Below are 15,921 nucleotides of genomic sequence, written 5' to 3'. Positions count from 1 at the left end.
CACTGGTGTCTTTTCTTTGGGCAGTCTTTCTCCTTTTCCTCCTTCTTCTCCCCCTTTCTTTTTTGAGTTGGGTCTTGTATAACCCTGGGTGGCCTGGAAGTCTTTACTTAACTACATTGGCTTTGAACTTACAATGATCCTCTGCTTGATTTGTGGTCTTATTTATTTTGAGACAGGGTCTCACTAAGTAGCCTTTGCTGGTCTCTCACTCTGTACACCAAACTGGCCTTGAACTCAGAGAAATCTGCCTGCCCCTGCCTCTCAAATGCCGGGATTAAAGGTGTGTGCCATCACACCTGGATTTTAATTTTTTTTAATTTTGATTTTTTTTTTGGTTTTTTTCTACAAGGTTTCTCTGTGTAGTTTTGGTGACTGTCTTGGATCCTGCTCTGTAGACCAGGCTGGCCTCGAACTCACAGAGATCCGCCTGGCTCTGCCTCCAGCGTGCTGGGGTTAAAGGCGTGCGCCACTGCTGCCTGGCTGGATTTTAATTTTTATTTATTTATTTATTTATTTATTTATTTATTTATTTATTTTCAAGACAGGGTTTCTCTGTGTAGCTTTGTGCCTTTCCTGGAACTCACTTGGTAGCCCAGGCTGGCCTCGAACTCACAGAGATCCACCGGCCTCTGCCTCCCGAGTGCCGGGATTAAAGGCGTGCGCCACCACCGCCCGGCGGATTTTAATTTTTTTTTTTTTTTTTTTTTTTTTGGTTTTTCGAGACAGGGTTTCTCTGTGTAGCTTTGCGCCTTTCCTGGAACTCACTTGGTAGTCCAGGCTGGCCTCGAACTCACAGAGATCCGCCTGCCTCTGCCTCCCGAGTGCTGGGATTAAAGGCGTGCGCCACCACCGCCCGGCCGGATTTTAATTTTTAAAACCCATTTATTTTTATATGTGTGTATATGTGTGGGTGTGTGGGTGCTTGTGGAAGCCAGAAGAGGGTGTCAGACACTGCCCGGTTTAAGTGCTTTTAAAGGCCTGAACCTCAGCACCAAACTCTTAGGAGACTCAAAACACACACACACACACACACACACACACACACACACACACACACACACACACACATGCCAGAGCACACAATGTGGTTTTATTGCTGGCCTGGCCTGTACACGAGCCAGAACGAAGACCTTTGGAGGGAGACCCACAGTTTGAGCACAGGCTCTCTGGTTTCTGTTCCTTGTTCTGTGCAGAACCCTGCCTGGAGCCATAGTGGCACCTGCAAGGCTGTGACCACGCTAGCTGGTTCTGTGCCATCTACATTTTCAACAGGAAGTCTCAGGAGAACATTTTGTCTTATAGAATCCCAAGGCCTCTCTGCCTGGGCCACTTCCCTACTTCCCAGAACGTTGTGAGGGCCTAATGGGCAAGTTACTAACCAAGTAAGTTAATTTCCCAATTACTAACCAAGTAATTGGAAAATTAAACTCCTTGTTTCGCGGAGTAGCATGGGAACGCTGAGAGGGTGCATGTCAAAAGGTCTGGATCTGCTGCTGCCAGAGCTGACACTTGGCTGAATGGCTAGCATTTCCAAGATGAGCCTCACTAGATCCCTGTCTCAGAGCCTGCAGGAGAAATCAGAAACGGGGGAGAGGTCCGGTGCCCTGTTCAGGATGATCTTCCTCTGCACCTGAGAGCGGGTGGATTGCCCAGGCGGCTCTAGAACCAAGCGAGGCCGGGACGAAGCCCCAAAAGAGCAGCAGAAGATATGGTGTCTTGATTCGTTCGCAAGGGTGAGGGCAGAAGCCGGAGGCGGGGTCTCCCCGGGCCCTTTAGAGACACGTGCGGTTGTTTCCGTGTCTGGGAGATCACATGACCCGGATCAGCTGACCCGTCACGGTGGCGCTCAGCTCTGGGGCTCCGCGCTCCCCGCCCCGCTGCGCCCCGGGAGCGCAGGACCCTGCAGAGGGGTAAGAGAATCCTCAGGCCTTCTCTCCTTTGTCGCTGGTTCGCCCCGTCACCTGCACGCCAGGTGCTCGTCGCTCCTCGCCCCTCCCAACCTTCCCGGCCTGGCACCCCGGAAGCCACTGCGAGGAGGGCCGGGGCCAGGCTCAGCCTCGCGCTGCCCCCAGGGGGCCAGGACCAGATGGCCCAGGGGAGCACAGGGCGGAAAGTGGTTCTTACAGCAGGACCTGAGGGCTGGTCTCCATCCTCAGGACCTGACATGGAGGAACTGCTCCGGAGCGTGGAGCGAGACCTGAATATCGATGCCCGGCAGCTGGCCCCGGCGCCGGGGGGCACCCACGTGGTGGCCCTAGTGCCCGCGCGTTGGCTGGCTAGTCTCCGCGAGCGCCGGCTGGGACCCTGCCCCCGGGCCGAGGGCCTGGGTGAAGCGGAAGTCAGGACTCTACTGCAACGCTCGGTACAGAGGCTGCCCGCGGGCTGGACGCGAGTGGAGGTGCACGGGCTGCGGAAACGGAGACTGTCCTACCCGCTGGGCGGAGTCCTGCCCTTTGAGGAGGGGTCCTGTAGCCCTGAGACTCTCACTCGTTTCATGCAGGAGGTGGCTGCCCAGAATTACCGGAACCTGTGGCGCCATGCATACCACACTTACGGGCAGCCCTATAGCCACAGCACTGCCCCCTCAGCTGTACCTGCCCTAGACTCTATAAGAGAGGCTCTACAGAGGGTCTACGGATGCGCCTTCCTGCCAGTAGGTGAATCCGTCCAGTGTTCATCAAATGTCAGAGACGGGCCCTGCCCCTCTCGGGGCAGCCCTGCCTGCCCCAGCCTTTTGCGAGCCGAGGCCCTGCTGGAGTCACCAGAGATGCTGTATGTGGTACACCCTTATGTTCAGTTCTCCCTGCATGATGTAGTTACCTTCAGCCCTGCCAAGCTGACCAACAGCCAAGCCAAGGTGCTTTTCATTCTCTTCCGTGTCCTCAGAGCCATGGATGCCTGTCACCGCCAAGGGCTGGCCTGTGGGGCTCTGTCTTTGCACCACATTGCTGTGGATGAGAAGCTTTGCAGTGAGCTCCGGCTGGACCTGAGTGCTTATGAGATGCCTTCTGAGGATGAGAACCAGGAGGTCTCTGTAGAGAAAAATGGGACGGGTGTGAAATCTGAAAAAGAGGAGGCGGGGAGACCTGCGTGTTCCACCTGCCAGAAGGAACTCAAGGGCCTTGTTCTAGACTGGGTCCATGGCCGCATCAGCAACTTCCACTACCTCATGCAGCTGAATCGGTTGGCAGGTCGACGCCAGGGGGATCCCAACTATCACCCAGTGCTGCCCTGGGTGGTGGACTTCACCACGCCCTATGGGCGCTTCCGAGACCTGCGTAAATCCAAGTTCCGACTCAACAAGGGAGATAAGCAGTTGGACTTCACCTATGAGATGACACGGCAGGCGTTTGTAGCAGGTGGTGCAGGGGGTGGGGAGCCACCTCACGTTCCTCACCACATCTCTGACGTCCTCTCTGACATCACATACTATGTCTACAAGGCTCGGCGCACACCCCGCTCCGTACTCTGCGGACATGTCCGAGCACAGTGGGAGCCCCATGAGTATCCTGCCTCCATGGAGCGGATGCAGACCTGGACACCTGATGAGTGCATCCCTGAATTCTACACGGACCCCTCTATCTTTTGCTCCATCCACCCTGACATGCCTGACCTGGATGTGCCAGCCTGGTGCAGTTCTAGCCAGGAGTTTGTGGCTGCCCATAGAGCTCTGCTGGAAAGCTGGGAGGTGTCCCAAGACCTGCATCATTGGATTGACCTGACCTTCGGCTACAAACTCCAGGGCAAAGAGGCTGTGAAGGAGAAGAACGTGTGTCTGCACCTGGTGGATGCCCACACCCACCTGACCAGCTACGGCGTAGTACAGCTCTTTGATCAGCCACATCCCCAGCGCCTGGCGGGGGCTCCTACCCTGGCGCCTGAGCCTCCACTCATCCCCCGGCTACTGGTCCAGCCCATTCAGGAGGCCACAGGCCAGGAAGACATTCCAGGACAACTTATCAATGGGGTGGGCAGGCTTGTTTTAGAGGCCACTCCTTGTGAGACCGGCTGGACTAGAGACAGGCCCATGACAGGGGAAGATGACTTAGAACAGGCTACGGAAGCCCTGGATTCTATCTCCCTCCCCGGGAAGGCAGGTGACCAGTTGGGCTCTTCCTCCAGCCAGGCCTCACCTAGCCTCTTGTCTTTTTCAGCCACCTCGGGCTCTCGACCAGGCCGCAGAAGCAGAGCTGCTGGGTTGGACCCTGGGGAGGGCGAAGAGGGGAAGATTGTTCTTCCTGAAGGCTTCAGTCCCATCCAGGCCTTGGAGGAGCTGGAGAAAATGGGGAACTTCCTGGCTAAAGGCCTAGGGAGCCAGCTGGAGGTCCCCCAGCAGCCTCAGGGCCAGCCACCCATGCACCTGCAGAGCCTCTTCCATCGAGACATGCAGGTGCTGGGTGTGCTGTTGGCCGAGATGGTGTTCGCCACCAGGGTCCGGACGTTGCAGCCTGATGCGCCTTTGTGGGTACGCTTTGAGGCTGTTCGGGCTCTCTGCACACGCCACTCCAAGGACATCCCCGTGTCTCTGCAGCCTGTGCTGGACACACTTCTGCAGCTGAGGGGACCCAGAAGTCCCGTGGTGGTGAAGAAGGGCAAGCTGGACCCACTGTTTGAGTACAGGCCTGTTTCCCAGGGGTTGCCCCCGCCCAGCCCAGCCCAGCTCCTCAGCCCCTTCAGCTCCGTGGTCCCCTTTCCTCCGTACTTCCCGGCGCTGCACAAGTTCATTCTGTTGTATCAGGCGAGGCGTGTGGAGGATGAGGCCCAGGGACGGGAGCTGGTGTTTGCTCTGTGGCAGCAACTGGGTGCAGTGCTGACTGACATCACTCCTGAAGGCCTGGAGATCTTGCTGCCTTTCGTGCTGTCCCTCATGTCTGAGGAGCACACGGCTGTGTATACAGCCTGGTACCTATTTGAACCCGTCGCCAAGGCCCTGGGCCCCAAGAATGCCAATAAGTACCTCCTGAAGCCCCTCATCGGTGCCTACGAGAGCCCTTGCCGGCTGCATGGCCGCTTCTACCTGTACACCGACTGTTTTGTGGCCCAGTTGGTGGTGAGGTTGGGCTTGCAAGCCTTCCTCATCCACCTGCTGCCCCATGTCCTCCAGGTACTAGCTGGAGTGGAGGCCTCCCAGGAGGAGAGCAAAGGCCTGGTTGGAACCACTGAGGATGAGGAAAGTGAGCTCCCAGGGTCCAGGCCTGGCTCCTGTGCCTTTGGGGAGGAGATTCAGATGGATGGGGAGCCTGCTGCTTCCTCAGGCCTGGGACTCCCAGATTACAGGTCAGGCGTCAGCTTCCACGACCAAGCCGACCTGCCGGACACAGAGGATTTCCAGTCTGGACTTTATGTGGCCGAATCTCCACAGCCCCAGGAGGCTGAGGCCATGAGCCTGGGCCAGCTGAGTGACAAGAGCAGTACTAGTGAGACCTCACAGGGCGAGGAGCGGGGTGGGGATGATGGGGGTGCCCCTGTGGACAAGAACAGCCTGAAGTCAGGTGACAGCAGCCAGGACTTGAAGCAAAGTGAAGGCTCCGAAGAGGAGGAGGAGGAAGAGGAAGGCTGTGTGATCTTGGAGGAGGAAGAGGAGACGGATGAAGTCACGGGGACGTCTGAGCTTGCCCTGTCGGACACAATGCTGTCCATGGAGACCGTCATGGCTCCTGATGACGGGAGAGACAGAGAAGAGGAAGAGGAGCCCTTGACAGAGCAGACGGAAGGCAAAGAGCAGAAGATCCTCCTTGGTGAGTCCTTGGGCCTGGGAGATATGGGTCAGCCACTCCCCATTTTAGTGTTTCCTGTGCTGTGCATGGGTCCGCCCCATTCCATGGTAGCACAAACGGAGCTTACATCCGAGGTCAAATGGTCTGTGATACAGTGTAATGCGTTAGTGCTACGTATGAGTGGAAAGGGGGGGCTTAGATTTAGTTTCAGACGTCAGGGAAGGCATCTTTAAAAGGGACACGTTGGGGTAGGGGTGGAGCTTAGTGGTAGAACACTTGCCTAGTATGCGTGAGGCCCTGGGTGCTTATCTCTAGCACCAGAAAAATAATTAAGAAGTAAAAGCAAGCAATGGTTGAGGTGTAAAATTGAATGGGAATTGGCAATACTAGGTGTGAAACAGGAAGAGTATTCTAGACAGAGGGAATAGCCTGTGTGTAAGACTTTGAGGCTCTCAGATTTCCATCAGGGAGGCAGTGAAAGGCCAGAAAGGTTTACTGAAGAGAGGCCACAGGAGTGGCAGCCAGGGGCAAGCCTATATTCAGGGACCTGGGAACACTGCCCTAAGGACGACCTTCCTGCAGGTCTCGCCTGACAAGCCATTTTTCCATAGGTCAGCCTTTACCATGGCTCAGTGGATGGGCCCAGTGTGGTCAGGCTCCCTAGCAGAGCTCCTGGCAGAGTTGGGCGGGGTGTGCCGTAGGGTGCGGTGGGAAGGGTGTTGAGTTATCCGATGAGCTCAGGGTGTGCTCCTGCCCCGCAGATACAGCCTGCAAGATGGTCCGCTGGCTGTCCGCCAAGCTCGGCCCCACAGTGGCCTCTCGCCATGTGGCCCGGAACCTGCTGCGCCTGCTGACGTCTTGTTATGTGGGTAAGGCCCGTGGTTAGTGCCGGAGACCAGGTCTCCTCCCAGGCTTCTGCCCCATCCTTAGCCCTCTCCAGGGGATTCCTTCCCCTAACTTCACATCGCTTCCGGGCCAGGTCCTGTAAGCTGCTTCTTTTCTTGGGTTGGGAGAGGGGACGATCCCAGTCTAGAATGAATAGAAGCTGCCTCACAATCTTAGAAGGCTGACGTCCCTCCGGCCCTCCACCAGCTTCTCAAAGCCCTTCCTTGGCAGGGCCCACCCGGCAGCAGTTCACAGTCAGCAGTGAGGAGAGCCCCCCACTGAGTGCGGGCAACATCTACCAGAAGAGGCCGGTCCTCGGGGACATAGTGTCGGGGCCTGTGCTCAGCTGTCTCCTCCACATCGCCCACCTGTATGGAGAACCTGTTCTTACCTACCAGTACCTGCCCTACATCAGCTACCTGGTCAGTTGCTGGTTCAGCAGGCCTGGGGTGGGGAGGCTAAGGGCCCAAGGACGGACCCCCAACCTCTGGGGTTCCAGGAGGTCTGTGGGGTGGCCTGGTCCTCATTTATTCTATTTATTTTTTATTTATTCCCAGGTGGCCCCAGGGAACAACTCAAGCCCCAGCCGACTGAACAGTCGCAAGGAGGCAGGGCTGCTGGCGGCGGTGACGCTGACCCAGAAGATCATCGTGTACCTCTCCGACACCACCCTCATGGACATTCTGCCCCGCATCAGCCATGAGGTCTTGCTGCCTGTGCTCAGCTTCCTCACCTCCCTTGTCACAGGGTAGGCCCCTGCTCCATGGGAGAGCCACCTGGCTGAGGGGTCCCCAGGAGGAGCTGGGAAGCTCAGGGAAAAGGAGATAATAGCGGTCTTGGTGTTAAGAGTTGTAGTTCCAATCCTGTGTGTGGTGGCACAGGCCGTCTATTCCAGCACCCAGAGGAGGGGAAATTTCTGTGAGTTTGAGGCCAGCCTGGTCTACATAGCGAGAGCTCCAGGCTAGCTAATGCTACATAGTGAGACTCTGTCTTTTAAAAAAAAAAAAAAAGAAAGGAGCCTGGCGGTGGGTGGCACACGCCATTAATCCCAGCACTCGGGAGGCAGAGCCAGGCAGATCTCGGTGAGTTCGAGGCCAGCCTGGTCTACAAAGTAAGTTCCAGGACAGGCACCAAAGCTACACAGAGAAACCCTATCTTGAAAAACCAAAAAAAAAAAAAAAGAAAAAAAGAAAAGGAAAGAGCCCTGGCTTTGGGTTGTGGGTGTGGCTTGGTGAAAGGACTCTTTCCCAGCCTGCAGGAAATGCTACATTTGCGCTCCAGCACCTTAGAAAAACAAAACTAGGGGCTGGGAAGAATGGCTCAGGGTTTAAGAGCACTGGCTACTCTTCCGGGGACCCAGGTTAGATTCCCAGCACCCACATGGTGGCTCACAACCATCTGTAACTCCAGTTCCAGGGATCTGATGCCCTCGTCTGGTTTCTGTGGGCACTGCATGCATTGGAACAGACACATGCAGGAAAAACACCCATTCACATTTAAAAAAAAAGAAAGTTCATGTTCTATCCTAACTCTAACCCTAAGGAAGCCACACTGTTTTCCTGTGCCTCCATTTCCTTACCTAGTGTGAACTGGTCACCCTCACAGCTCCTTTTATTTGAAATTCTTGGTGGCCTGGTCAAGTCCTTCAGGGAAGGGCTTGGAACTCACGAGCTCTGTTTCTAGGTTCCCAAGTGGGGCCCAGGCCCGGACTGTCCTGTGCGTGAAGACCGTTAGCCTCATCGCCCTCATCTGCCTGCGCATTGGGCAGGAGATGGTTCAGCAGCACCTGAGCGAGCCTGTGGCCACCTTCTTCCAAGTCTTCTCTCACGTGCATGAGCTCGGGCAGCAGGTAGGCAGAGTGTCTGGGCTGGGCAGGCCAGGCCAGGGCTGTGGACTCGCTGACTCCCCGGGCTTCCCGCCTGCAGGATCTGCAGCTGGATCCTAAGGGCTGTACTGAGGGCCAGCTGCCAGAGGCCACCTTCTCTGATGGGCATCGACGGCCAGTGGACCCCACCCTGCTGGAAGAGCTGCAGAAGGTGTTCACCCTGGAAATGGCGTACACAATCTACGTGCCCTTCTCCTGCCTGTTGGGTATTGCCCATCACGTTCCTTTGCACAGCGTTGGTGACTACATCGCTTCCCTGGGGCGGGCCCCGATGCTTTCACTTCCAGAGTCAGCAGTGGGTTCTTTTTTTTTTTTTTTTTTTTTTTTTTGGATACAGTGTTTTATTTAGCCCAGGCTGACCCTTAACTCTGGATTCGTCTGCTCCTACCTGTCTACTGCTGACATTATAGGCATGTGCCACCACTCATGGTTCTTCATTTTCTTAAAAATAATATTTTGTGTGTGTATATGATGTGTGTGAGTGTGGGTGCACGCATGCCCTGGCGTGTGTGTGGAAGTGAGAGAAAAACGTTAGGGGTTAGTTTGCTCCTTCCACTGTGGTGCTGTGGATTGAACTCAGGTGCTGAGTCTGACAACAGGTCCCTCTGCGATGGACTCTTCCTGCATAGCCTCATCTTTTCCATCCCCCTGCCTCTGCATCTGCCTCCTGTGTGCTGGGATTACAGACATGCACCACCCCCCCAGCTCACAGTAGATTTTAAGCACAGTGCTTTCAGAATCAGACCAAACCGACTGGGCCTCAGACCCCAATTTCCATGCTGATAATCTTGGTTAGGTTATTTGTTTGTTTTTGGGTTTTTTTTTTTGATTGTTCGAGGCAGGGTTTCTCTGTGTGTAGCCCTGGCTGTCCTGTAACTCACTCTGGCTGGCCTCGCACTCACAGAGATCCACCTGGCTCTGCCCCCTGAGTACTGGGATTAAAGGCGTGCACCACCACCACCCAGCCTAGTTAGCGTTTCTGTTGAACATCATGATAGAACATCACAACCAAAAGCAACTTGGGGAGGAAAGAGTTTATTTCCTCTTACAGCTCTCAGGGTCACATGCTGTCACTGGGGGAAGTCAGGGCAGGGACCCGAGGCAGGAGCTGAAGCGGGAGCCGTGGAAGAACACTGACTTGTTCCTTGTTCTCTGTGGCTTGTTCAGCCTGCTTTTTTGTTGTTGGTTTTTTTATTTTTCATTTTCATTTTATTTTTTTTATTTGGTTTTTTGAGACAAGGTTTCTCTGTGTAGCTCTGGCTGTCCTGGAACTCGCTCTGTAGACCAGGCTGGCCTCGAACTCACAGAGATCCACCTGCCTCTGCCTCCCGAGTGCTGGGGTTAAAGGTGTGCACTACCATGCTGGGCCATACAAGTCTGGGGACTTGGGGAATACGATGGTCTCCAGAAGCTATCTGCAAAGGAATGGACGGCCTGCCGTTTTTGTGGCCTCCCTTATGGGATGGGCGCTGTACTGGGTTTCACTCTGAATAGGATGCGCCTTGCCATTGTGTATGCTATTACTCCTACAGAATCCTAAACTCCAAGAGGCAGGACACATCTGTCTTAGTCATCATTCTGTGTCTGTTGCCAGTATAGTGTCTGTCTCTATAAAGACAGCACCTATGTCTATGTATCGATAAAGGAAACTGGTTTTCGGGGGGGGGGGGAGCTCAGGCTCAAAGACAGGAACTTAATTGCCCCTTAATTGCCCCGAGTAGCCTAGTCACTACCTTAAGCCCTGCTACCTTAGGTGGTAGCGGCTGCCTGTCATCTTCCCTGATCTTGGGACCTTTCCCACTCCCATGCAGGTGACATCATCCGGAAGATCATTCCCAACCACGAGTTGGTCGGGGAGCTGGCAGGATTGTATCTGGAAAGCATCAGCCCGAGCGCTCGAAACCCAGCCAGCATGGAGCCCAGTATGCCTTGTGCCGGCCTTGAATGGGCCCCTCAGAGTGGGAGCTGTCTCCAGGATGATGGCCACTCAGGGACCTTTGGGAGTGTCCTGGTTGGAAATCGCATCCAGATCCCTGACTCTCAACCTGAGAGTCCTGGGCCACTGGGCCCCATCTCTGGAGTGAGTGGTGGGGGCCTCGGCACCAGGAGTGAAGATAACGCCCTGAAGCGGGAGCTGCCCCGGAGTGCCCACGGGCTGAGCGGGAACTGGCTGGCATACTGGCAATACGAGATTGGTGTGAGCCAGCAGGACGCCCACTTCCACTTCCACCAGATCCGCCTGCAGAGTTTTCTAGGCCACACAGGGGCTGTCAAATGTGTGGCTGCCCTGAGCAGCGAGGACTTCTTTCTGAGTGGCAGCAAGGACCGTACTGTGCGCCTCTGGCCACTGTACAACTATGGGGATGGGACCAGTGAGACAGCCCCCCGCCTCATCTACGCCCAGCACCGCAAGAGTGTCTTCTACGTGGGCCAGCTTGAGGCACCGCAGTATGTGGTGAGCTGTGATGGGGCTGTGCACGTCTGGGACCCCTTCACAGGTGAGCGGGCCCAGGTGAGGCCTGTTCTGTGGCTGCTTTACTGTGCCTTAGCCAGGCCGCTGGGAATGGGACCCTAGTGGGAAATGTATAATGGTGTAATTTGAGGGGGAAGATGGAGTGAGGTGGGAGCAGTTAGGGATTAGAAACTGTGGGACCTGAGTTTGAATCCGCTCCCCCAACTTACCCTCCGCTCCTCTGCTGCTGGAAGCATCTACTCTCCACCTGTGGGAATCAAAACACTTCGGGTAGGAGAGGATGCATGTAGGGCTGGTGCAGCCTCACCTGCCGTGACTGTAAAGAGATATGAGTGGAGGCGGAGGGAACAGAGTAGCATCAGTGCTAGCTGGTTAGAGCATGCTGTATGAAGAGGAGATTGCTTTGGGGGTGGGACCCTGGCTTGGCTATGGAAACAGAAACAGATGAGAGTGCCCTGGAATCGTTTGCAGAAACAGAAACAGATGAGAGTGCCCTGGAATCGTTTGCATTTTCTGTGGGTCACTGGGGAATGGGATGCAGGCGTGGGGTGAGTCAGGGGGTTGAAGTAACCGGGGCTCTTTGGTAGTCACTGGGTCCCCAAATGCACCGCGCCCTTTTTCAGGGAAGACCCTTCGCACCGTGGAACCTTCGGATAGCCGGGTGCCCCTGACCGCTGTAGCCGTCATGCCTGCCCCCCACACCAGCATCACCATGGCCAGCTCGGACTCCACCTTGCGCTTTGTGGACTGCAGGAAGCCTGGCTTGCAGGTCAGGAGGTGTGCAGTTCCCTGTGCCCTAGCCGGGGGTCTCTAGGAGCCTGTCAGGGAACACTGCAGTGGCAGCCCTGGGGGGGGGGGGGGGGCTCTGGGATGGACTGGAGTCCAGGGACTTCCCTTCCATGGGTGGAGTGGGAGGGTCAGACCTCCTGGCATTGTGGGCTCCACTGGGATGGACTGCAGTAGGGTGGGGGGTGGTGATGACTAGCATTCGAGCACAGTCTCCCTCTGCCTGCAGCATGAGTTTCGACTGGGCGGAGGGCTGAACCCTGGGCTTGTTCGCGCCCTGGCGGTCAGCCCCAGTGGCCGGAGTGTTGTGGCTGGCTTCTCCTCTGGCTTCATGGTGCTGCTGGACACCCGCACGGGCCTGGTTCTGCGAGGCTGGCCAGCCCATGAGGGGGACATTCTACAGATCAAGGTGACTGACTGCCTTAGGTCCCTCCCTTCACTTCTGCTTAGAGCCTGGCCTGAGCGAGGAAAGGTCTATGCTGATATCCCTTATACCTACTGAGGGACATCTGCTGGGTAGGGAAGGTGGCCCTCGTAGGCCAGCTCAGGAGCCAGCTTGCATAGGAGGCAGGCTAGGGCCAGGAACCAGGGCTAGCACTGACCCTGCTGCTCCACAGAGATGTTCTAATGAGTAACCCTTGTCCATATTTGCCTTGCTTGGAGGATCAGGGGTCGCGCCCTGTCCGTGACCTAGTTCAGGTTAAATAAAGCTCAGCCTGGAGGCTGTTTACTGCCTGGAGACCACTGAGCAGAGTCCATGCCCCCTGCTGGGCTGTCCTGATGGGGGCAGGAGCAGGCCCAGGTGTGGGCATCATGTTCCTGCCTTCTATATTCAGTCATAGGCCTCAGGGAATGCTCAGAAAGTTCTGGGGCTGCTTGTGGGAGGATTTCTCCCAACCCCTGGAACTCTCCTCCCCAGCATGGAGGCTAAGGTCATGCTACTGGGGAATGTAGGCTGCCCTCAGCTCTGTCCAGAGCCCCGAGGACATTCTAAGAAAGTGTTAGGACGGCTCTGGGGTCATCCTGTGTCAATTCCAGGTCTCTTTGAGGCTTCTCTGGACCTCAGTGTTTTCCCATGTGCGCCAGGTGCTCTTTCAGAAGGTCCAAATCTTGTTCTCAGCATAAGCATTGGGCAGCTCAGAACTGCCTATGACTCCAGATCCAGGGGACTCAACACCCTTATGGCCTCTGTGGGTACCTGCCCTCATATGGCATACATGCACGAATGCACATTGCACACACACACACACACACACACACACACACACACACACACAAATAAATGTAAAAAGAGAACAGTGGCAGCATGTACTTCACAGGTTGTTGGGTAGATGCAGTAATGCAGGGCTGTGTAGCACAATGCCTGCACGGAATTGTTGGGATTTTTTTTCTTTATTTTTTAAAGGATTTACATACATTTATTTATTTATTTATTTATTTATTTATTTATTTATTTATTTATCTATCTATCTATCAGGATCTCTATTTAGCCCTGGCTGTCTGAGAATTCACTATGTAGACTAGGCTGGCTTCAAACTCACAGAGATCCCCCTGCTTCTGCCTCTTGAGTTTTGATATTAAAGTTGTGCACCACCACACCCAGCTATTTTATATATAGAAGTGGGTTTTGTTTGTTTGTTTTTTGTCTTTTGTTTTTAGTTTTTTTGAGATAGAGTTTCTTGTGTATCTGTGGTTGTCTTGGAACTTGTTCTGTAGACCAGGCTGGCCTCAAACTCACGGAGATCTGCCTGTCTCTGCCTCCTGAGTGCTGGGATTAAAGGTGTGCACCACCATCACTTGGTTTTTAGGAGTGTTTTGTGTGCTTGTGTGTAAGTGCACACTACCTTCATCCAATGCTAGCTAGCAGAAGTCAGATGAGTGTCAGATCCTGTGGAACTGGAGTTACAGATGGTTGGGAGCCACCATGTCGACACTGGGAGTTGAACCCAGGTCACTTGCAAGAGTTAGGAAGTACTTTCAACTTCTAAGTCATTTTTCCAGCCCCGTATACTCCCCCAACCCCACCCCCCAGCTGAGGACCGAACCCAGGGCCTTGCGCTTGCTAGGCAAGCGCTCTACCACTGAGCTAAATCCCCAACCCCGTCTTTTTTTTTTTTTTTTTTTTTTTTGGACAGGGTTTCTCTATATAGTCCTGCCTATCTTGGAGTAGAGTCAGTTCTTAAATGAGAATAATGATTAAAGCTTTTTTGTTTTGTTTTGTTTTCCTTTTTTTGGTTGATTTGTTTTATTTGTGTTTTAAGATAAAGTCTGACCCTGAACCCCCTGGTGGCCTGGAGCTTGCTATGTAGACCAGGCTGGCTTCGAATTTATTCTCAGTGTTGGACTTATGGGCTTGTGCGATTCATGGCAATCATCTTGCCCAGCCAATGATGATTATGTTAATAACATATCTAATTTTTCTTTTGAAGACAAGGTCTCACTGTATATCTCCCAGACCCTGGCTGGCCTAGGGAAATCACTGTGTAGATGAGGCTGACCTGAATTCCCAGAGGTCTGCCCTCTGAGTGCTGACATTCAGGGCATTCTGGAATGGTCGTGGAGTTTGATGTGTAGACAGGATCCCCAGGCCCCTACTGAAGCTGTCTGCCGTCTCCCACTCTCTACAGGCCATCGAGGGCAGCACGCTGGTCAGCTCCTCTTCCGACCATTCCCTGACCGTCTGGAAGGAGCTGGAGCAGAAGCCGACTCACCACTACAAGTCAGCGTCCGACCCCATCCACACCTTCGACCTGTACGGCAGTGAGGTGGTCACTGGCACTGTAGCCAACAAGATTGGCATCTGTTCCCTGCTTGACCCACCCTCTCAGGCCACCACGAAGCTCAGTTCCGAGAACTTCCGTGGCACACTCACTAGCCTGGCCTTGCTGCCCACGAAACGCCACCTCCTGCTGGGCTCGGACAATGGCATCATCCGCCTCCTGGCCTAGGTCCAGGCAGGAGTTGGCTGAGGGCAGGGTGAGATGACACCCCTCAGGTCCAGCTCCTCATTCTTGATCTCTCAGCAGCTCCCTCTAAGCAAGCCCCAGGCTCTGGGTACCCACATGGCCTGCCATTTGGAATCATGCAGCTCCTGAATCTCCAAGGCCGTGAAGTGGCTTCATTCATTAAACTCGGGAGATGCTGTTCCTAACCAGCAAGAAGAGGAACAGGGAAAAGCATTATGATCCCCATTGCTCCCCAACTCTGCCTTCTGATTCACATGGGGACAGGGAAGCTCCAGGACATGAAGGGAGATTAGCCAGCTTCTTCTAGCCAAGCTCTCCCTAGCCTTGTCTCCCAAGGATAGGAAACTGCTCCTATCCGGGCTACTGATGGTACCTGGACTCTAGCCTAAGGAGGGCTGGCCATGACCTAGGAGTTTAAGGGCTTGGTCTGGAGTTTCAGTATCCACTCGGCCAGGTCTTCCCAGTATGGGACCAGAAAAGAGGGTAAAAGGGGGAGTGGGGCCAGGGAAGAGGTGTTATGGCCCCAGCTGGTCCAGGAGTGAATCCATGCCTTGCCTTGGTATCCCAACCACAGTGTTTGTGCCTTGAGCCAGGGAGGCAGCCCTTGGTGCCAGCACCCCTGGGGAGAAGGGCAACAGGAATCATCTCTGCATCTCAGGTCCCTCCCAGGGGATGAGAAGATCGTGGCATCTCTTGAGTCCCCATTTGGAGCAGAGAAGAGGCCTGAGATAAGCCCCCAGCTGCCTCCTCACTGTTTGCAATCCATGTAAATATGATCAATAAATTCTTTGGAAGAGCCATGGAGCTGAGTGAGGCTGTGTTGTGTTTTGTTTTACCCAGGCTGGGCTCAAGCAGTTCTGCCTCAGCCTTCCAAGGAGCTGGGGTTACTGGTGTATGTCACCATGTCTGGCTTATGGCTTATCTTTGATTTTTTGAGATGGTCTCATGTAGCTCAGGCTGATTTTAATCTTGGGATGACCCTCCTGCCCGAAGCAAAGTCCTGGGATTGTAGGCATGAACCACCAGGCCCAACGTTTAACTTTTAAAGACTTTTTATTTTTAATGTGTATGAGTGTTCTGCCCACATGTATGTATGTGCATCATATGTGTGTCTGGACCCTGTGGAGGTCAGAGGAGGGTATCAGATTCCCTGGAACTGGAGTTAATGGATGGTTGTGATCGGTGTGGATCCTGAGAACTGAACGTGGA

The 15,921-nt window shown here is 54.4% G+C and overlaps 1 protein-coding gene across 1 annotated transcript; it reads left to right on the top strand.

Moving 5' to 3' along the window:
• The first annotated feature begins 1,824 nt into the window (after positions 1-1,824).
• On the top strand, positions 1,825-15,512 carry Wdr81 (WD repeat domain 81). Its single transcript, XM_059271204.1, has 10 exons — positions 1,825-5,738; positions 6,479-6,586; positions 6,834-7,024; positions 7,160-7,350; positions 8,286-8,451; positions 8,528-8,693; positions 10,299-10,985; positions 11,584-11,729; positions 11,976-12,155; positions 14,374-15,512. Exons 1-10 carry the CDS (start codon positions 2,087-2,089, stop codon positions 14,692-14,694), a joined length of 5,808 nt encoding a protein of 1,935 aa, XP_059127187.1. The 5' UTR covers positions 1,825-2,086; the 3' UTR covers positions 14,695-15,512.
• The last annotated feature ends 409 nt before the right edge of the window (positions 15,513-15,921 follow it).

The sequence above is a fragment of the Peromyscus eremicus genome, chromosome 8a, assembly GCF_949786415.1.
Source record: "Peromyscus eremicus chromosome 8a, PerEre_H2_v1, whole genome shotgun sequence".
NCBI lineage: Eukaryota > Metazoa > Chordata > Mammalia > Rodentia > Cricetidae > Peromyscus > Peromyscus eremicus.
This window is presented reverse-complemented; position numbering and strand designations above follow the sequence as displayed.